At 42.3% G+C, this 22,863-nt stretch overlaps 1 protein-coding gene across 1 annotated transcript; it reads left to right on the top strand.

Moving 5' to 3' along the window:
- Positions 1–5,310: 5,310 nt before the first annotated feature.
- Positions 5,311–14,335, top strand: SSR1 (signal sequence receptor subunit 1). Its single transcript, XM_042840104.1, has 8 exons — positions 5,311–5,413; positions 6,879–6,997; positions 7,907–7,994; positions 8,143–8,405; positions 8,863–8,939; positions 10,120–10,198; positions 10,993–11,086; positions 13,581–14,335. Exons 1-8 carry the CDS (start codon positions 5,335–5,337, stop codon positions 13,646–13,648), a joined length of 867 nt encoding a protein of 288 aa, XP_042696038.1. The 5' UTR covers positions 5,311–5,334; the 3' UTR covers positions 13,649–14,335.
- The last annotated feature ends 8,528 nt before the right edge of the window (positions 14,336–22,863 follow it).

Genomic DNA, 22,863 nt, shown 5'->3' with positions numbered 1-22,863 from the left:
GTGAGGAGATAACTACAAAGCAAACAGCCTGTTCTTGAGATTTGACCTCAGCTGGTCCAGCCGAGCCGAGGATCTCACTTCACTGCAGTGACATATCAAAGATTGGTAGCAAGCAAGTTAATGCAGCTGTCAAAAAAAATCCTGCTCGTGCTGTCTCGGACATTAAGATTAATGCTGCTTTGCTTTTTGCAGTCCCTTTTATTCCCTATGTACATAAGCACAGCAGGAGGCCAGGATCTCCTCCATTTCATGCAGTATGTTTGTATCATTTGATAATCCAATATGCAAGGCTATATTTCAACTTTATGCACATTTTGGTTTAAATCAAAGAAGCACACATGAGAAAGAGAAACCTAGTCACACGGTTCTTCAGTGCTGCTGTAGTTGCACTGTGTACTGGCTAGGTGGCTCCTGATAAAGAATGATCTATACATCACGTTAAGTTCCAAACAAAGTATTTCTTCATAGCTGTATTATGTTATTTCCATGAATGTTGGTTGCACAGTCATAAGAAAGTTAATTCTTTTTTGGTGCTATATAAAATTCCAAGATGCTTCCCACAAAACAACCATGTGACTAAGTCACAGAAACACTTGCCAAAGAAGCAACACACTTTTCTGTGTGGCCAGCTGGGAGTCTTCAGGTGCAGGCACAACGTTTTTCCCATAGGAAGCATCTATAGGCAGAAAAGATCCAGTATATCAAAGGAGAATATTGGACTGGCAAGAAGAAAGCATAAATGGAGAATACACTATTTAAAAAAAAAAAAAAAAAAAAAAAGAACTGCAAGATGACAATACTTTTCTCAAAATGGTACCTTATAAGATATTAGAATACATCTTATATATGTGAACATAGGGCTTCCCAGCTGTATAATATAAGAGAGAGGCATTAAGAATATCAAATGCAGTTGTTGGTGCTGCACCTTGAATTAGAATCATGGAACTGTGGAATCACAGAATGGTTTAGGCTGAAAGAACCTTAAAAATTGTCTAATTCCAACCCACCTGTGGTCAGGGCTGCCACCAGCTACAATCAGACTCCGTAAAATGTCAGCCTCTATTTTATTTATAAGCCTCCTTTTAAGTACTGGAGAGCCAGCATGGCCTTCCAAGTGTTCCCCAGGCTGAAGAAGCCCAGCTACTTCAGCCTTTCTTTGCTGGAGAGGTACTCCATCCCTTTGATCAGCTTTGTGGCCCTCCTGAGGACCTACTCCAAGCGCTGCACCTCTTTTTTTGTGTTGGGAACTCCAGATGGGACTTCAAAAGGATAGACTGGATCTCACACTGCTGGCCACCTCTTTTTTGATGTAGCCCAGAATTCATTTGACTGTACAGGCTACAAATGCACACTGTTGGCTCACTGCAAGCTTTTTATCTGCCAGAACCCTCAAGTACTTCTCCATAGGGCTACTCTCAGTGAGTTCTCCCAGTCTGTACAGATATTGCCAACAACTCCTTGCAGTTAGCTTTGTTGAGCCTCATTAGGTTCACATGGGCCCACTACAAGCTTGTCCAGTCCCTTTGGATGACACCCTTTCCTTCTGCCATATCAACTGCACCACTCAGACTGGTGCTGTCAGCAAATTTGCATTTGATCCCATTGTCTAGATGACTGATAAAGAAGTTGAAGAGCTCCTGTCCCAAGATGAACCCCACAGGTGGCCTTCAGAGCCCGAGTTCTGAAGGTATGGGGTAGTGCTTCTTCACTAAAGTTTCCAGATTATGTTTACTTTAAATAAGAGGTGTTGTTTTATTTTTTTAAATGCTCAATTAAAATGTTTTTATATTACAAACTATACTGCAAGACATTTCTCACCTCTTTATTGCAAACGTCTTATTTTCTTCATTCTCAACAATCAAGTGTTTTAGCCTATTGTTCAATTTTCATTTCTTGTTTTTGTTTTGCTTTGCTTTAATTCTTGCTTTAAGGTAAGAGTACTGTAGCTATGCCAAAATTGGACAAAGATGCTCTTTAGGGTTAGGGTTAGTCTTTAGACTCTCCACTAGAACTCAATGCAAATATTGTAGAAAAGCACCTTATAGACACAAGTGTAACTGGAACCCATAATTGTAACTGGCGTAATCCATAAGTGAAACTGGCAATCCTCACTGGAATCCATAATTAATAACTGCCACACACTATCATTTTGAGAAGTTCTATTACTATAGACTAGCATATTACTATTTAATAGTAGGAGAAACTTTCCCAAAGCCATACTACTTCTCTAAACTACAAGAGATAATGAAGAGCTAATCCTTGATACAGTGTACCTTACCTTGGACGCATAGAATTGCTTTTATTAATGCCTGTCAAGCTAACAATAAAGGGGCTTCCATTGCAGCTAGACCACAGATAGTTGGACAGTATATATTGAAAACTGGATCAGGTCCCAAATGCAAAACAGTCACAATGCAAAACCAGTCAGGCAAACTAGAGGAAAGGAACATGTGGAAGAGACCTGAAGGGAAGTTGTTTCCCAAATTTACCCAAGAAACAGGACATAGACAGACCTAATAATTGAAGCCATGTCTGTTGACTTCAGCCATTTTGCGTATGACACCATTTTTGACCTTCCTTTGCTGAATCCATCTCGCACAAGCCACAGAGTACATACTGAGGAGAAAGCCCAGTGAACTCTCAAACTCTTTGCCACACAAAAGGCAAGCGTTAATGAAGAAATAATATGCTCTTTTTAAGTAAATATAAAGTGCTTTGTCTTTTGCTGGTGGCTTAGAAAAAGAAACTCACACCCACAGGAATCATTCAGAAGTTCAAGATAAAAAAATAGAAGCCTGAGGTAAACTTATCACCATAGATAATAAGAAACATAATTCTTTTTGTGATATCACAATAATAATAAATTCTAACTAAAAAGATTTTTTTTTTAATGCAAGTTTACATTGCTTGCATACAGCTATAGCCACTTCAAGATTCACATGGGTAATGGAAAAAGTTCTTGCCAGTCTGCTCAGAATTAACACCCTGCATACAAGATGCCAAACAGAAGAAAAGCAACAATGATTACTATTAACACTTGATATTTATGTATGTGAACTCCCCCCCGTTACAGTCAGACCCCCTCGCCCCCCCAAAAAAACCAAACTCAACAAGACCCCATAGTTTGCTTTAATTATTTGTTTAGACTTTTTATTTATTTTCTTTCAGCTTATAAGTTGTTCATCAGGAGTATAGAACTTAACACAGAGAATGTGTGGCCCAATAGGCTTTGTTGCACTGCTACAGTATTAGCCTGAAGGAGACAAGACTTCACTAAAACTGGTTGTAATACGATAATATAATAGAAAGTACAATAACAGTAGAGTGGCACATTCCTGGACTACAGCACATGAGAACAAGATCAAATACAGCAACCTTAAGCATAGAAATTCAAGAAGAAGAAAAACTGCTTACCTTCAGAAAGCTTGAGGTATACAGGGATCTCCAGCAAAATACCCTCACCACCACTGCCAACCCTTAAATGAGGTCTGGGAAAGGACGGATCCTGGCTCCACCCCTTCCAGTCACTCAGAGCATTGCTTACATCTGAGCTCCCCTGGGTTGGCCCTGCGTTCCCACCAGGTGCTCAATCACTGGTTCAGGCTGTGACTTAGCATTTCCACTGCATAGGTCAACATATCTCACTTATTTTTACATGCTCTTTCCCTGCACCCACCACATGTAAACTCAGTAAGAGCACCACACAGGTTAATTTATGACAGCAAAGCCATTTAACTTGAATGGAAGAAAAGCACATGTTGTAGGCAGCTGATACTCAAAAGATAGAGTATTTCATACTGGACTGTGCTAAATAGAACACCTCCAGCTGGTATTTGCTCTTTTATTTCCCCCAAGCAAAAATATTTGGCTACTTTTTTAAAAAGCCATGCTTGGTTAAGTCAGACACATTTGACCAAAGATTATGTTAAACAGCATAAAAATCTCTACAGAACAAAATGTTCTACCACTAAATAGGTATTTCTGACAGAAATCATAGAATCACAGAATTGCTCAGGTTGGGAAAGACCTCAGAGATCCTCAAGTCCAACTACAACCTAACCATACCACCCTAACTCTAACATCCCTCTGCTAAATCATGTCCCTGAGCACCACATCCAAAGGGTTTTTAAACACATCCAGGGATGGTGACTCAACCACCTCCCTGTGGAGCCTGTTCCAGTGCTTAACAACCCTTTCTGTACAGAAGTCTTTCTTGATATCCAACCTAAATCTCCCCTGGCACAACTTGAGGCCATTTCTCCTCATCATGTCACCTGTCAGCAGTGAGAAGAGACCAACCCTGCTCTGGCTGCCATCACCTTTGAGGTATCTGAAAAGAGCCATAAGGTGTCTCCTCAGCCTCCTCTTCCCCAGACTAAACAGCCCCAGTTCCTTCAGTCTCTCCTCACAGGACACATTCTCCAAGCCCTTCACAAGCCTTGCTGCCCTTCTTTGGACCTGCTCCAGCACCTCAATGTCCTTTCTGTATGGAGGTGCCCAAAACCAAACCCAGTACTTGAGGTGGGGCCTCATCAGTGCTGAGTACAGGGGCGGGATGACCTCCCTGTCCTGTAGCAATGGATGGTCTCTGGTTTTCATATTCATGCTTCAGCCAATAGTGAACATTTCTCTGTCAGCATGCTTGAAGTAAGACTGAGACAAAAATTACCCCAAAAAGGCAGTTTTTGTTGCTGTTGTTTTTAATTTCCAGGTTCAGAATGGATTCAATGAAAATCTGGAGGAAGACGCTGGCTACCACTGCCAGAACAGAAAGCTGCACACACACGTATGACGAACAGAAGTTACTGCAAAACACTGAATGCAATTAAACGTCACTTATGTTTGCTTGTACTCTGACTTTGAGGGAAAGAGGATGGAGGCTGTTTTGGGACTAGGGGTTTCACTGAGTTTTTGATTGGGCAATCTGGGAAAGATATTCGGGAATAAAGCATCGCTTATCAAAGACGTAGCCCATTATACTTCGTGAAGCTTTTTCAACTAACCCACCAAACACCAGCTGACCTAAAGAAAGGGAAAACCGCGTGCCCCCGCCTCACCACACGGCGCTAGGCTCGTGGGAGGGAGGCGCCGGGAACGCGCACTGAGGGCACGGAGAGCAGAGGCGGCTCCAGGAAGCGAGGACAGCCGACCGTCCGCCGCATGCGCGCGGGCGGCGAGCTGAGAGGCGACATGTGCTGAGCCCGCGTGATCGCGCTGCTCCTCCCCGGCGGAGCCACGTCCGCTGCGGCGCGAGGCGGGGCGGTCCCGGATGGAGGCGGCCGCCATTTAGAGCGCCCGCAGCGCAAAGCGCGGGGCTGCCGGCCTGCCGCCGCCATGAGGAGCGCGCCGCGCCTGCTGCTGCTCGCCCTGCTCATCTTTCCCGCCGCCCTGCTGCTCCGGGGCAGCGGCGCAGGTGAAGGGAACGAAGGGAAGGGCTGCTGCTAGGGGGGTGGCGGTGGCAATTGGCGGCGGCTGTTGGCGGCACGTCGGCCCTCCCGCCGCGGTGTCCTTCAGAGCGCCGATCGCCGCTCTCGTTCGCCATGTGACGGCTGCAGCCGTGCCGCCGGCTGGGCGGACGGTGGGCGGCCGCCTCGGTCATTCCCGCGCGGCGGGGCGCTCCTTTCCCGCTCCTTTCCCTCTCCTTTCCCGCTCCTGCCACATCATCAGCCTTCCTGGCGTCCGACGGGAACGCTGCGAGCTGGGGGGTCGGGGGGTGGGCTCCGTGCGAAGGGTGCATGGAGCTCGCTTCTGCCCTGCTCAGCCGTCGGGGTTTGGTTAATTCGTTACTTGCGGGCTTAAAGTCTGCGAAAACTTCAGTGGATGAAATCGCTGCGCTTAAATGTTGCGTGTGATCGGGCGAAGTCTTTGAGTGGATCCTTAAGGAATCCGAGAGAGGGGCTTCTATTGGCTTTTTCCAACCGTCACTGGGAATCCCGAAGCTGTAAGAGCGTTGGTCGAGGGTTTCTGTTCCACGTGAAAGTTTCTGAGTGTTTGCTTAGCGTGTGTGCTCAGAGCTGTGAGCTGCTTCAGGCTTGCGCAATTCCATCGTCCATTCATTTCTGCTCCTTCGTTTTTTGGAAAGCATTCGCTTCATTGGAAAAGAATCAGCGAAACTGCATTCTTCTGAATGATAGAATCGTGAAGGTTGGACGAGGCATGTAAGATCATCTGGTCCAACCACCGTGCCCGCTAACCACATCCCTCAGTGCCACATCCACACTTGAGCACCTCGAGGGATGGTGACTCCACCGCCCCTCTGGGCAGCCTGTGCCACTGCCTCACCGCTCTTACGAGGATACACTTTTCCTAGTATAAGTAACAGTCATCTGCTTAACTGATACGTGCTCTAAATACAGGCATAAACCTGCCCTGTGGCTACTACTGGATTCAGGCCTGACTGCCCTGCTCAGTGTTCGAATGTATGAGACTCAGCACCATAAAAGTAGAGAAGGGATGAACTGCTTGACTGCACTTATCTTGTTCTAGCTTATGGTTTTTTTTTTTCTGACTGGCAATCCAGCTCTGTTGAGCACATTAATATACTGGTGTTACATTAGAACACTTTCCTAGATATGAAAACTTAAAGTTGTTTTATAACTACGTGTGAAAGAGTAGTGTTCTGATACTGGCAAATGAAAAGGGCAGTTAATCATTTACTAAGCTTGCTGGTCTTAAAAGAAACATAACTCCCAAAGTTATGTTACTGATAATAGCAATCACTTTAGATTTTACATTTGTAATGATAAAAACCGATGTATTTCAGTAGCTTTCGTGGCAACTTGGTTGCCCTCTGCATACTGCACCAGTTTTCTATTGCTTATTTTCTGTTGGTTAAGAAGATACTGAAAGGCTTTTGTGCTTGCATCTTGTTTCAATAGGTTCAGGCTTATTAGCTGCAGCTCAGGATGCTACAGAAGATGAGGAAGCTGTGGAAGATACTGTAGTTGAAGACGAAGATGATGAAGCTGAAGTTGAAGAAGATGAGCCTACAGACTTGGTAACTGTACATGAATGTTTTTTTCATAAGTAGGAATTGGACCAAAAGTGCTTGAAGATGCACAGTTAAGTGTGCATTTAATAGTATTGATACTGATATTTCTAAGTAGCTGTTCCAGAATCTCCTTTAAGCTTCCATTCTGCTTGAAGCTTCAGAAGGATTTGTCTTTTCTTGAATTACCTGTGGGGAAGACATCACATGGGGGACAGCCAGGTTTCTGCTACCAGAACTGCAGTTTGTGAAATCAAACAGTACAACTCATTCCAAATCAGTTGCTTCAGCAGGCGGTTCAAAGTGAAAACAATCTTGTTTTCATTTGATGGAGAAGATAGTGACTCCTTGATCCCCCTCTTTTGGAAATACACCCCTAAGGGTATTAATTGCCACATTAAAAAGTCATCACAAAGGTGAGCTTGAACAAATAAACTCTCTTTGCTCCAAAAAATCTGTTTCCAGGCAAACATAATACTACTTAAAGCAGTATTTAAAGTTGAATATACTCCATCTGCAGTGAAAATAATTCTCACTTGCCTTACGGTTATCCATGATTTGTAAGTGGAAATTAGCTTAGTTATGTGATCAATGAATACTCAGATCCTGCTCTTTTCCTTCCATCCCTGAACAAAAACTTTACTCTTGCTTTGAGGTAAGGAAACTTTTAATTATGATCAAATGCAGCTGAATTTAGTCGCTTTGTCAGTTAGAGAAGGATAAATACTAAAAATAGTGCAGATCAAATCTAGGAGAACAGACTTAGTGCTAATTGTACTGTTGCAGGAATTGGTAGTAATGCTTGTCATGGTATGGTTTGGCACACTGATACGTATCGTGTGGGATTCTCATAAGGCAAGCATGGTCTTTACCTTCACTGTTCACTATAGGATTTTTCAATAAAGTCTCTTGTCTTAGACAGAAGAAAAAGAGGAAGAAGACTTGTCAGGAGAACCTAAGGCCTCACCTAGTGCTGATACAACAATATTATTTGTCAAAGGTGAAGGTAAGTGTCCTGTGCAGATGTACCATTTCCTTTACTGCGCTTACAGCTTATTGGTTAAAGCAGTGAGGCTCTTGAAGAGTCTGACTGTAGAAACAGGGACAGTGTCTGCTGACTGAGAAATTTTAATCGTTAAATATTCTTGTTTCAGATTTTCCAGCAAACAACATTGTGAAATTCCTGGTAGGCTTCACCAATAAGGGTACAGAAGACTTCATTGTTGAGTCTCTTGATGCTTCGTTCCGGTACCCTCAAGACTACCAGTTTTATATCCAGAACTTCACAGCTCTCCCCCTGAATACAGTAGTTCCACCGCAGAGACAAGCAACATTTGAGTACTCTTTCATCCCTGCTGAGCCTATGGGGGGCCGTCCTTTTGGATTAGTTATCAATCTCAACTACAGAGATGCAAATGTAAGCACGATTTGTAATTCTTTGCAGTGTTTTTAGCTGATGTGGAAGCATCGGGGAGGAGCTGCTTAGTGAAGTTCCTATTTCTTCAGACAGCGAGTGCCTTTGAAGTCTTTAAGCACATCAATAGGTGCATGAACACACTGTCTACATTTTTGACAGCATGGGCACATTTTATGCTGTGTGTGTTATATTAGTGATGGAAACTAGAATGCTTTTGCATTGTGTAGTAGTGGGCTATACTCATTTAAAGAAGAAAAGCTGGCAGGGAAGCTTGAATTCCACTTTGTTTTTCTTATTGGGCTTTGTTTACAAACTTAACAGCCTGAATCCCATCTGCAATCTTGACTTTATGAGCAAATAAATGAACAGTGCAAGATTAGCTGCTTTTTAGAGTTTTCCCAAGATCAGATAGAAGCTGTGTGTTGAATATAATTTAATGTGGAAACTTTTTTAATAGGGTAATATGTTTCAAGATGCTGTCTTCAATCAAACGGTTACAATTATTGAAAAAGAAGATGGATTGGATGGAGAAACGTAAGGAGACTGAAAATTAACATTTAGCTGGTGTACTAAAATAAGTTACTGATGAGGAAGCAATGAAAATAGTTCTCATGCTTTTGATTTGCTGAGTATTAGGTCTGCTGTATATTGTTGATGGTGTAGAAGGCATTTGACTGTTGCAGTGTTGATTGAAAACGAGCTTTTTCCCCCAAATTAAGATGTGTGTTACTACTAGGGATCTTCAGTGTTTTTGTGATGTCACTGAGCACCTTATGCAACTGCTTTGCTCAGAGGACTTCAGTCTGGAATAAGGCACAGTGTTAAGGCACAGTTAAATAGCAATTCAAAGCTTTTAAGCTTTTGTAATGCTACTGTGCCATTTTCCTCTAAGTAGAAGATGCTGAGGGTTGGACTGATCTGTAGGATTGGGCTCTGGGTTCTGCTGGAACAGTTGGCTTCTGGTGCACTCCAGTATAATTGAAGATTATATAAACTAAAAGATGCCTTGAGTAGGAAATAGAGGAACTTATGCTCCTTCTTTGTTGCACTTACCCTATGGATGCAGGCTTCTTTTAGGAGTGCTTTTTCTTAGATGACCAGCTAGACCTGATTGTACTTTATATTTTTGCAATATGTTTGCAAAAGTATATTTTGCTGTGCCTGTATGCTTTTAAATATTCCATCAAAGGAGAGAAATGTTAAAAACACATCAGTTCAGAGAAGGTCTTCAGAAATCCCAAAGACCTTAAAAAACAAAGAACTCAACTAAAAGTAGCTGTTCTGTGAAATCACGTTTGCCAAAGAGAAAAGCATCAGTGTATAAGCAGTTCACTGATGCTCTTCCAAGTGGTTAAAGCAATCAAAAGACAAACATCTATGTCCCAACATCTTGAGCCGTGATATTTTGAGAGTGCTACTGCAGGTGCTGAATTTCAGTGATCATGCATGTGGTTTTCCAGCTTATATAATGCTCTTCAAATGTTCTGTTGCTCAGAATTCACGTTAGGATTGGTTTCTGAAATCAAAGTCAGAATAATTGCTCAGTATTGGTTAACGCCCAGGTTTCAGGTTCATTTTTACCCCCACATGTATGAAATGGCTTGGGAGAGACGAAGTGAGCACGTGGCTGAAGCCATTGCTAGTTTCTATCTCTGCTTATACATTTCCTTAAATGCTAACGATGTTCAGTTAACGACTTTAACATTTTTTCAAGGATCTTCATGTACATGTTCCTTGCTGGACTTGGTCTGCTTGTTATCGTTGGCCTACATCAGTTACTAGAATCTAGGAAGGTAAGTGCACTGTGTGTTGTTAGTAGCACAGGCCTTGCTGTACAGAGAGGAGGGAAAGTAGCCATCTCTTGTGGTGTTCAGTGGTATGGGTGGAACTTCAGAAGATGTACTTTGAGAATTAGGATTGTAAGGGTTACTGGACTGATCTATAGAAGCTTTAAAACAAGAACTGAAGACTTGGTAGGTTTCTTGCCTGGTGCTCTTTATGAATCATCTTTACCATAGTACTGGACTGTCAGAAAGTAAAGCTTTTGTTACCTTCTAGTCTCTGGATGTGTGCAGCTGCTGATTCAGAGCTTGCTACGTAGACTTCCCTTGGCTGTCTCTTTGTATCTCATGATAAATGAATTCTAACTCTGGGGGAAAATGGCTGTCCAGTTCTTAATGTAGTTCTAAGAAGCTTCACGTGAAATTACTATTATTATTATTCAGAGCCTGTTGCAGTGTTGTGTAGAAGAATACTGTGTCAATCTAAGAAAGTATAACAGCCATCTAGTATGGGTTACTGACAGCTATTTTTCACAACAAGTATAATGAGCCCATCTAAACAAGCATGAAATCATAACATCTGTGTGTAGAATAATATTGTGAGGCGTGTTAACTAGGAGTGTTAACACCAAACCTAGGCAAATAAATTGCTAAATGGGTCCAGACAGCACCACTTACTGACTAACCCTAACTTTGTCTCTTAGCGAAACAGTTGCAGTTTGTTTATTAAAGAACTATTGATTGTTTGTAATATTTGTGCTGTCAGAACACTGTGGAAGGCAAAAACCTCTTCCTTGACTTTTCAGAGAAAAAGACCAGTACAGAAAGTTGAAATGGGAACAACGAATCAGAACGATGTTGATATGAGCTGGATTCCCCAGGAAACTTTAAATCAAATAAGTAAGTAGTCTCTGCCACAAAATAAAGCACTCAAGTAGTTTAACTTCACCAGTAGCTAATATTGATTTTCCAGAACATATATGTGTGTTTAAGGCAATAAGAAGTTGTCTAAAGCTTAATGGTTACATTGTTAACAGCCTGTTCCTATACAGAACAAACTTGCCTGGTTGGCAATGGCAGTTTGGCTGTTCTCACACTTCGTAGACTTTTTCAGCAGTATGACATCTCTACCCAAAACCTGGATCACAGAAGGTTTTAACAGTCAAATACCTGGAAGTTTCTGTAAGTTGGTTAGAAGCTTACCTATAGACTGAATTCTAAATAAGGATTGCAGGTGTGTATTCACCAAAATTCAACTTGGAATCTGTGTTCCTTATATCCAAAATGACTGAATTTTTTGCTCTGAGATGCCAAAAACAAAGCTAGTATCTGATTTCTTTAAAATGTTTGAATTTTTCTAACTTCTTTTGCTGTTTCTTCTGTTCTTGCTTTCCCATGGCTTCAGTGCAAAGTAGAAGAGGTGAGGCAAACCCTGGTGATAAAGAGTGGAAGCTCTAAATGTACTGCCTGTGTGATAATTAGGCATGGATAGAAACCTTTCTCCCTGCATGCAATGACTGGTGGTGTAGCATGAGCAGTAAAATACAGAACAGATGCATACAACCATCCAAACATTTTATAGGCATATAAGTTTATATATTTTTAGATACAGATACATATATAATACCTTTGGTTATATTGTAGTGGTGCAGTTTGGTTAAAATATTGCTGAACAGTAGAGCAAAATACTGCTCCTAACAGTTGCCAAACCCCCTTAGCCACAGTGCAGTGTTCTGCCTTGGTGTAGTGTCAAGCTGTTGTTGAAGTGATGGAAGGCTGGTCCTGTCTGATGGGTGAGTGCATCTTGGTTCAGAGAGAGACAAGCCTCAATTTGGAGTATAGTGGCTTCATAGGCAGATTTCTCTTCCTGGGTCTTCAACTCCCATCACTAATGTGCTGTTGTTGGCTGGTCTGAGATGAGTTAGCCTCATCTCAAACAAAGCACATTCTAAAAGAAGCTTTTCCTTTGCAGCAGCTACCTTTATTGTACAAATACTCCAGTTTTGATTAAATAAGCATTTTTGAGTGATCTTTCCCTGACAATTTTATTTAGTATAGTAGGCCTTCAGACCCTAGATCTTGCACCCAAGTTGTGACAGGCAGTTATGAATTAAGCTTTTTGATTCCTTATCCCTTTTTAACTGTACTAATATTACATGGCTATGAGGACTTGTTCTACATCTGGAAAATGTTAATTTTCTGGTATATTCCACACAACACAGTGGAATGACAGTATAAAAATACAGGCTTAGAAATTTGAGATGTCTCAATCTAGCAAGGAGTACAAGCTCTGAATGATAAACCTCTCTGAAGAGCCAGCTGCCTTGAAATAGCTTAATCTTGTCAGTGTTTGAGTTCTACCCTCATCCCCCTGTAAGCTTATACTTAATTCCTCTTATACTTGATTCATCTCAGTACCTGAAGGCTAGGAAAAACGAGGCTTAAGTTTTTAATTGCTTTTAATTCCTAGTTAGGTTAAATTAGAGCCCTGCACTAGAATGCGTTGAGAAACATGGCCTTCAGGATCCTCAGGGTTTCGTGCCTCTCCTGTTGAAGGTGCATTGGAGTGTACTGATTGCCTGTGATGGCACCATGGGTGCTCTGAACAGCTAGATTGCTGTGAGCAGGCCTAGCTCAGAAAAGAGCAATTTGTAAGCAAATGCTCAGCAGTCACCTCACCTCTTTCTTCATACACAGTATGAATGACAGTGCAAGAGTTAAAGATGCTGCCTTTGTAAGGACTCACTGTGGAAAGACAATTGTAAACCTGTCCTAAGTTTCAATGGAAAGAACAGGTTTCTGGTGCCCTGTGCTCATGCAGCTAAATCTTTGTGGCTTCCCCACTTGGGATGTCTGATTTCAGAGTGACATTCACATAATTAAATGTGGATGGTTTTTGCACAGGTGTGTGGTTTGTTTTTTTTTTTTTTTTAGCTGTAAAACTTTTAAATCTGTATGAATATAGAAATATTTCATGTAAGGCAAAGCTGTCTAAAGGGGGAGGGTCTGTCACATTTTTCAGGCAGGTAAACTAAAACCAGTCATTAATTATTCATTAACTCTCTGAAAGTGTAATTACTGGGTGTGAGTTTTTCTACAACAGCAGAGCATGCGGATTCATCAAGAGTGTTGGTGGCATTTCTGATTAGTAACTGATGGTTTAGTAACTCAGTCTAGAATTGCATGTTAGAGAATAGGAATGTTATTTCTGCTACTATCTAGGATGCAAACAGCTTGTAGTGTTTTGTTGTTGTTTTTGTTTTTTTTTTTTTTTAAAGCATTGAGATGCTTGAGCCTGGCTTCTTTTGTGATGCATGGTGCTAGAAGGGCAGTGTCGGGTAACAACTAACACGAAGTAGCTGAGACAACTGATGCACTGCCTTTTTTCTTTCAGATAAAGCTTCACCAAGGAGGTTGCCCCGCAAGAGGGCACAGAAGAGATCAGTGGGCTCTGATGAGTAAATGTTAACTAGTGCAACAAATGAACCTTTACTAATCCTGCCTGTTGGGTTTTTTTTTGTATTGGAGTAGTGCGGAGTCCGTGTCAGCGCAAGGAAAATACTGCTAAACATTTGGACTGAACAGTTCAACTGAATGGTGTTAATATTACTGAAAATGCACTTCTCTTTTTTGTTAAATAATTGTTGGGGGGAGCCATTAAGGTTTGTGCCTGCGTGTGTAAGCAGTTGGTCTTAACAGAACCGTGTTACCTGAAATGTGCCTTTAGAGTTCTTTTAAATGCTGGCTTGTCCTCTGTATACTTGGAAGGGTATTTTCCCCTCCCCATAATCTGAATGTCTAGTGACTTAATTTGTCTTGATTGTATCCTGCCTATCAGAACCTGTCTACGTTTTTCTTCTCGGTGACTTTGTTCTCTATCGCACGCACAGACTCAAGTTTGTGTGTCCAGCCCTGTTCAGGCACTCGTCATCTGGATTTCTGTGCAGTTAGCATTCTAAAGGCACAATTGGGTATAGCTGCTTGTAGTGGTAGATACTTTGCTGCTGTTTTGACCTGGGCATGCAGGGACCTAAACATCTGAATTTATCTGCATGGATGTTAGGACAACTCTTACACGGCAGCAGAACTTGTGAAGCATGGAATTTGTGTGCTGAATTGGTATTACTACATAAATTTTTTTATACCCAACTTGTTAAATGGTTATTGAGTCATTCCAACAGTTTAGGTGTTCTCAATATAGTGGTACCTCTGCAGTGTTACCAGGTAACTTTGAATAAGCCAAAACAGCTTTCCAGTACGTTCTTGGTACTCTCACAAAGACTCGAATGCTGTCTATATCAAAACACGTGGAATTTTCTTCAAGCTTTACGTGGGGCAAAGACTTGGACCTATTCCATGCACTTGAAACTGAATAAGAAAAGCACTTGGCTTCAAGCAATCTTTTTAAATGACAAATGGTTAAATTCAACCTTTACGGTTTTTAAACCTGTAATTTAGACCAATCTACTGACAACTCCTTGGCTTTCTCATTAGAAACAGAAGTGTTTCCATTAAATATGTGTTACTTCAGTACTTCGACAGAAAAGTTGTATGTAGCCAAAATGGGATTTCTTGTGGTAGAGGCACAACTTACACAGTTAGCAGGAACAGAGATGCTGATCTGCATCCATTGCATTCAGGGCTTGTAACTTTGAGGGAATGAAGGGGGAGGAAAGCAGATAAAGCAAAGTCAGTTTGGTACTTGAGAAAGCTCAAATTGTTTCCGTCTCAGTTGCAGTTCTTTGTGTCTGAAGGTAATCTGGGAGCTTGTTCAGGAATAGGAAGGAGAAAAAAATCACCTGGGCAGAAGGGCTTTTGGATCTGTTCTTGTTCTGCAGGGGCTGAGCTTCTAAGGCAACGAGAGTGGAGCAATACTTATAAATAGTGCGATATATTGGAGGCATCTCTGAAACTACCTGCACTGATGTACTTGTACTGTCTTATATACAGTGCCAGAATGAACTGCAGAGATGTTCTTGACTCATCTCTGTGTGGGAAACAGAATGGGAAGAACAACCCCTAGTCCTGCTTTCATCAATTTCATAACATGCCAGTCTAAGTAGAATAGTTCTAGTAGAGAAGCTTGCTGGATGATCATTTGGCAAAGTGAGTAACTTTGTAACAGGTGACTACTCAAATTATATGCAACAACTTTGCCATTAGTGTTGCCTCTGTGGTAGGTTTACAAGCCTAGATTCAGTCTTGCATTAGTTCAGCAAGATGTTTGTGCAATAAATGGTTTGTATGGTACAATCTATAGCTGTTGTAGGGGCTGACATACTCAATTTTACTTCTTGTTCCTTTTTGTGGGTTATGCATCTCAAGATGGGTTTTTTGGTTCATCTCCCATCTTCTGGGAGTAGGTAATCTTAAACTGCATTCAACTTCTCACAAAATTTCAAGGTTTGAAAGCACCTCAGTAATAAATCTGAGCTGCTCTAGATAAGTGGGGCTCCAAGAGGAAAAGCAAAGGATGAGAAGACAGGACAGCAACTTAGGATATCCAAGTTCTGTTTCATCAGGAAGGGCTAAACTCTGCGGGAGTCCTGGAGCAAATCAGTCCTTCAATATCTTACACTGAACAGAACTTCAGACAAGTTGCAGTAGGACTGCAGCACTGTGCTTAGATAGAAGAATTTTTAAGGTTTCAGCTTTCCTCTCTGCACTTAGTAGTGAACATCTAAATGCTTAAGTTCTGAGCATGAAAGAGAAAACAGTTCAGCAACTTGCATAGGAGCTAACAGTTGGACAACTGTAATAAGACTGATCATAGGACTTAGCACTGACCTGGGATGGTTCATAATAACTTTTCTGGCTGGGAGCTGTCAGTTCCTATGACCAGTAGCTAGTGATCTGCTATTGTGATAAATGCAGCAGCAGTTTAAAATTGTGTTTAGCTGCTGTAACCAAGTTTTGTTCTAGAGTGGTAGCAGTTGAACTTTGGCATCTCTTACGTTCTTTCTAGTAAGTGTCCATTACACTCAGCTTTTTACATATGAGAGAAAGTGGTTATTGCATTGTGGCTGGGAGTGTAGGAATTTTCATTTTGATACTTGAATTTTCTACTCAATTTTGAAACTAAATAGCTTAGCCATAGGTGGTATTTAATGTCATTACATATTATTACTTAATACCAATAAATAGCTGAGCAGGGTATCGTTTCATTCACTCCAACATGTAAGCAGCAGTTCTGCTTGTGTCTGTGCTGCCCCTTCACTTCTGGTGGCACAAGCACTTGTGTCATCCAGCACGCTCTCATCAGCTTCCTTGCTAGTTCATTGCACTGTCACACACCTTTCGTGTGAGGTTATGGGGAGTCAGGGCTGTGAAAGATCTTACTGGAAAGAGATGCTTTTAGACTACAGAAGAAACTATGGCCCTATATTATAGCAGAAAGACTGCTATTCATTTCTCATGTTTCCTAAACTAATTAGGGAAATTGTGAGGGTTTCACAAGGCTGCCCGTGGGGTCAGGAAAAAAAAAAGCAGTGCATTGTTTTGTCTGTGCTAATAGCTAAGCATTAATTGGGTACATCTGAATTGTACTTTGATACTTGTAGTCTTCTCTGCTTCTATACTACACTGTCTTTGTGAAAAGCTTTTTTTCCAATATCATCTAATATAAGATGAGTGGCAGCTGTCAGATGAAAGGATTAAGCTTTGTCTGATCATCTGTGTACAAATTAGTTCAATTGTAGGCTGTGGAGTTGAGTGAAACATGGTAACAATGGCCCTACTTCAGCTTATTTGGAAACTGGGGGCTGAACACCTGAGTTCAGGCAGGCTGAGTGTCTTGGAATGGATGCAATCTAAAGCATCATTCACTGCTTTTATTTCTGGTATGCATGGTGCTAAACAAAACGTTGCATTTGAAAGCCCTGAATTCAGGGAAGTGGTGAGAAAGTCATTTAAATTTTCAGTGTGCCTGGTGTGCTAGGCAGCAGTTAAGTCTGTTCTTTCTCCACCAAAGGGAAGACAGTACCTACCTCATAGGAGTGACCAAGGGCTGTTTCAGGAGTGTTTTCAAGCTACTTGAGACTTGCACGACACGCTTCCATAAAGCTAGTAAGACATGGCACTGATGTAGTGTGATGGCAACTATACAGGTTCGTGTTCTGTCAGTTTCTCTCCCTCACTGGAAAGAGCTGAGCAGCTTCAGTAAGACTTCTCTTAAATATGCAGAGGAATTGCAGTCGACTTACAGGGGAGAGCGAAGCCACTATGAATGCATGCTCAGCCAGTTTCTGCAGGAGCCAACAGGTGGGCTTTACTAAGTTCTCCTCTCACCCTTTCTCCATGTAACTTTAAATTTTCCCAGGGACTTTTTTAATCAAAGTGATACAGATGATTGTTCTTGTACACACAATCAACAGTTTAAGAATGACTGATGGTTTTGGATGATTAAGTTCAGATGATGTATCGCAGCTGCATTAAGTTAACCAGCAGGTGATGTTTTCATTTATAAGTGAGATCAGATCTCTTAAAGTGGCTGCAGGTATTTTGTAAACTTGAAGTTTTCTGAGCATCTTGTAGCTGTGTTGTTTGTTTCTTTTCTTTTCTTTTTTTTTTAAATAAAGCATGAGTATGGCACCAAAAAGCCTGAGTGGTACCTGGGTGCTCTCTTCCTTGATAAGCAACCTCTAGTAGCAAATGCTCAAGAGGAATGAAAATAGACTGTAGTTGGGAAGCCATTTTGCAAATGCATTTGGAATGAGAAGAATAACCAGGAGGTATTTTGTGGTATTCTGAACAGCAGACAGATACTAGAATTAAGATTCCTTCTTAAAGAAGAACAAGGGAGGGCCTGAGAAGAATCGTTCTCAGTTCAAGAACTGAGCCATAGTGCTGCATTCCCACATGGAATAACCTATAGGCAGTGAGGAAAGGATCTGTTGAGATGATTAAAGGCAGCTGGAGCAGAGTGCTAACAAAGCCAAATCCCTGTAGCTCTAAGATTTGTACCATTGTCTAAGCAAACAACATTGCAGGCAGCAGTACTGAAAATACCAGTTCAGGGAGGTAGGCTGCATCTGAGCAGAGGATGAGGTAAGACCTCCTGGAAAAGGGCAAACTAATCCATAAGCAAGGTAAGTTTGATTCATCCAATACTTCATTACATCTTCTGTGTAGGTGTGGATTCTCACTAATGCTGTGACAAAGCAGGCAGTATGGAAATCTGTTCTCTCGCTCATCCTTCACTTCATTACTTCGCTGGTTGCAAGTAATTTAGATCCTGTCATCTTTCATGCAGTACTATTTCCTTCAAGCAATGTAGTTCACTGGTTCAGTCTTCCAGTGTGTAGTTATTGATGTATCTTTATGTAATAGTAACATCTGTGCTTGACCCCTGCTTCCAAGATGCAGCAGCCACTTTCAAGAACAGCGCTTAGGCTCTCCTTTGTTTCTCACCTATTGTTAGGTAGGGCACAGGCTGACTTTTTACCCCCCAAGGTTAGAACTGCAGAAGATAACTTGGCTTGTGCTTAGCAGAGAAGGAACCTTGTGCAAAGAAGTATAGATGTTTTCCAATAGCCTTGATTCTAAAATAATTTCCCTGCTACCTCTGGTGTCCAGCTGCCTCTAATACCACAACTTGTCCAAGATGAGCTCACATATCAGACAGGCAGTTCTAAGAGAAACAAACGAGTGAGACCATATTTGTGAATTACATCTGTAGGCAAGCAAGTTACCCACTTGCAAGTTTTGCCTTTGACTGACTTTCACATTCTCTGGCAGTTAGAAGTAACTCCCCAGGCTGAAGTCTCTTTTCTCTGAAAAGATCTAGATTTTTATTTTTAAATCTCATGTTGTATCTGCTTTTTCCACACTGGTCATGCAATCACTTCACTAGGCTGTTCTCTTTCATGTTTCTTGTCTTGATTGTAAGCTTATATTAACCAAGATGCAGTACCTTTCCAGTGCTGCAAGACTCAAGTCAGTTAGCTGGTAAAGGGAGGCTGAAATTTAACCACTTTCCTCACTGTTCATCATCTCTTCAGCTCACATGGGTACCAGAGCTTGCTCAGTACTCAGTAAGTAGTGCTTCTTAATTAACATAATAAAACAGAAGTGTGAGAGCAATGTACTTTCCTAGAAAACCAGCTCAGTCTTGTCAGAGAAAGAGCAGAGGACTTGTGAAGATGAGCTCAGTTTTTAATCTGGCAGAACTGCCCCTGCCCTGTTCACTAGCTGGAGTGGGTATGCAGTCAGCACCACCACCAGCTGCCAGCTGAGGGATCTCCCAAAGCATCTACAGGGAAAGATTACAACTACTCTTGATAAAATGTATTAGTAGTGCTATATCTTGGTCACTGACGTCTGAGCACTGCTTCTGCTTCCAAAAAGCTAAGGCTACAGCTACTGACTGCAACAGTAGGCACTGTATGCACACTTCCTTCTTGTCATCTGGTTTCCTAGCTCTAGGCTTCCTCAGGTTTCCTGTTGTAGAAGTTACCCTTAAATTGGGCCCGTCAAGTCCACATGCTTCATCTACATCTAGGCTCACATTCTGTTTTCAGCTGAAGTCTTTTTCTTACTGAAACAAGCCAGAGGGTGAAATCCCCTTTTTCCAGAACACTGAAGCATATTTTTTGTCACAGTCCTGGCTCTACAGTGCTATGGCCACAAACAATACATGGACAAAGCTTGGAGCTGAACCTGACAGCATACCAAGTCCCAACCTTGACCACCGAGTCCACCAGCAGGTTTTCAAGAGAGATAGAAAGAGCCAACTGCTCTGCTGGTTCACTTAGCAGGAATCTAAATAGAAAGGAGGAAAGTCCCAAAGCACTTTCTGCAGGAATCCATCAGAAAGAAAAAGCTGCAGCTCCAGTAATGTCCTCTGACTTACTGCATACAGTATGGCAAACATCATCACTGAAGTAAGAGATTATAATTAGAAGTATAAATTCCTTAACAACTCAACTATGATGCATTGTTTTTTCCTAAAGCCAGTGTTTGACTTAGGACGTTCTTGATCCTTCACACACCACAGGCAAGGCAGTCTTTCAGAACAATAGAACCCAGTTTGATCTGTTCTGTACTTCACAATCCACGCCAGCTCCTTTCCTGTGCAGCAGTATGATGGGTTGTGACACTGTAACACCCTCCTGTCCTGTGCACCTGAAAGGTGAGGACAGAGGATTGCACAGCAGCTGCATTGCTGTACAACAGTGAACTTGGGTGGAGTTATTCTGTCTCCCACTGGGTGAGGCTGCTTCATAAGCCCTGCTCAGGGCAGAGATCTGGTGTCAAACTGCAAAAGCATCTCCAGCTGCTCTGCAAAACTTTGTCACAAGGAGCCCTGGGAGGTGCTGCTATCACTTCCAATTAAGTGTTCAAATTAAGTGCCTTCATTCTTAACTGGGTGTTTTACAGCTGCTAAAGAGAGGGGTTTAGTTCAGAAAAAAACTTGATTATTTTTGAAAGGCGTGCATTCACCCAAAGCAGCACCAAATGCATTAAAAGCAGTGGGCAGCTCCACATCAACACTAAAATCCATTCCCCATCCATCCAAATGTCTCACTTCTCCAGATTCATTCCTTTCTTTTATCTCTCAACCCTGGCAGCTTTTTCTGACCAACTCAGCACCATCTCCAGGTTTAATGTAGCTGTGCTAGAAGGCTGCTGTGGTTTTAGCTCTGTGAGATACTGGCAGATAACAATCTGGGCAGGAGATCAAAAGTTACACCAGCTGTGTTGCAGTGCAGGCTTCTGATGGGTTGCTGTGCCTGCACAGACAGCTCTGTGCTTTGGTTTTCTCTATCTGTGAAGTGTAACAGACCTGATACACATAACCTCAAATCATGTAAGGCTTTAGGCTTGTTAGCAACATGAAGGCAACACGAAACCAGGTCCTGGTGACACATGGCAGTCGTTGACTTGCCAATACTTAGGAGAAGTGTTTATTGGTTAAAGCAGACCTACATCTCACAACTAGCGCTGTCATCACCCTAAAATAAATAATACATACTTGGGTGTGGTTTTTATTAAAAAAAAAAAAATCAAATCAGAAGTCAAATTTTGCTTATAGAAAACAACACTTAGGTTTTGGTGCCCATTTAAGCTGTCATCATAGAATCATTAAGAATCGTCTTAGAAAAGACCACTGAGATCACGTAGCCCAACCACCAACCCATCCCCACTGTGCCCACTAACCGTGTCCCTCAGTGCCACATCTCTACAGTTCTTGACCACCTCCAGGAGCAGTGACTCCCTGCGCAGCCTGTGCCACTGCCTCACCACTCTTCAAGAAGTTTTTCCTAACCATTCTTTGTACCATCACATAACAGGATGGAAGGAAAGGTTGGCACATACCATGCTGGCACATTCTCCCTGTTAGATACTGGGTTTACAAAGCTGTGAGCTGGTGGGTTCCTGCAGCATCTTGAGACCAGCAGAGTTGGTGTGAATGCCACAGCAGAATTTTGCTACAAGTAGTGTTGATTCCAGTCCGTGCACACCACATGCAGTGGTGTACCTGCAGGTGAATTTCCCATTAAGAACCACATTAAGTTTGCTGATGACACCAAGCTGGGAGCAGATGTCAATCTGCCTGAGGGTAGGAAGGCTTCACAAAGGGATCTGTATAGGCTGGTGCCCATTGTATGAACTCTAACAAGACCAAGTGCTGAGTCCTGCACATTGCTCACAACAACCCCATGCATCACAACAGGCTTGGGGCAGAGTAGCTGGAAAGCTGCACAGAGGAAAAGAATCCGGGGATGTTAGTTGACAGCTGGCTGAACATGGGCCAGCAGTGTGCCCAGGTGGCCAAGAAGGCCAAAGGCCTTCTTTGTTTTTCTGCTTGTATCAGAAATGGCGTAGCCTGCAGGAGCAGGGAGGTGACTGTCCCCCCGTACTCATCAATAGCCTTTATCAGCATCCCAAGGCACACACGCTCTAAAACTCCCTAAAAGGAGGCTGGTTGTGAGGTAGGGGTTGGCTTCTACTCCCAGGTAATAGCAATAGGATGAGAGGTAATGGCTTTAAGTTGTGTCAGGGGAGGTTCAGGTTGGATGTTAGAAAAAATTTCTTCTCACAGTAGTGAGGCAATGGCAAAGGCTGCCCAGGGAGGTGGTGGTGTCACCATCCCTGGAGGTATTCAGGAAAGAAGCAGAAGTGGCACTGAAGGATATGCTTAGTGGGCATGCAGGGATAGGCTGGCAGTTGGACTAGATGATCTTCAAGGTCTTTTCCAACCCTAGCAACTTTATGATTTTAAGTTCTAAAGGATTGGCCCACTGAAATCTCCCAAAGCCCTGGACCTCTTCTTCTCAGATCCTTGGTGCTAGCAGGACATGAGGGCATTCAGCTGCCATCTGAACTTGGTCCACAGAAAAGAGCCTATGATTTCAGCAGCTTCCCAAAGGAAGATGAACTGCAGGTAGGGAAGGAGCTGCTGGTTCTGTGTACACACGGTAAGAGCTGTTCTTGTGAATGCACACTACAAATGAGCATGTTTGGCTGTTCCTCTTGTTGCTGCCACTTCAACTGTTAGCCAGAACACTCGGTGACAAGGCACATTTTGTCCCAGCCTTCCCATAGCATACTACTAGCATGGCTACAGCAACGCCTGCCTCAACCACACTAAGCACTGGCCTCAATGCTGTAAGCACAGTTTGGGCCTTCAACAATGAGAAGCCATTTCTCCAGCAAGCTTCTCTCTTAGAACTTAC

Source organism: Centrocercus urophasianus, unplaced genomic scaffold (assembly GCF_019232065.1).
Source record: "Centrocercus urophasianus isolate 14NV4802_14NV808 unplaced genomic scaffold, USGS_Curo_1.0 seq_11, whole genome shotgun sequence".
NCBI classification, from domain to species: domain Eukaryota; kingdom Metazoa; phylum Chordata; class Aves; order Galliformes; family Phasianidae; genus Centrocercus; species Centrocercus urophasianus.
This window is presented reverse-complemented; position numbering and strand designations above follow the sequence as displayed.

Excerpts from the sequence above, each read along its gene's own strand:
- SSR1 (XM_042840104.1), top strand. The coding sequence starts at position 5,335 with ATGAGGAGCGCGCCGCGCCTGCTGCTGCTCGCCCTGCTCATCTTTCCC. Across the intron at positions 7,995-8,142 it reads ATTATTTGTCAAAGGTGAAG|ATTTTCCAGCAAACAACATT; the intron begins GTAAGTGTCCTG and ends TTCTTGTTTCAG. Across the intron at positions 8,940-10,119 it reads GATGGATTGGATGGAGAAAC|GATCTTCATGTACATGTTCC; the intron begins GTAAGGAGACTG and ends CATTTTTTCAAG.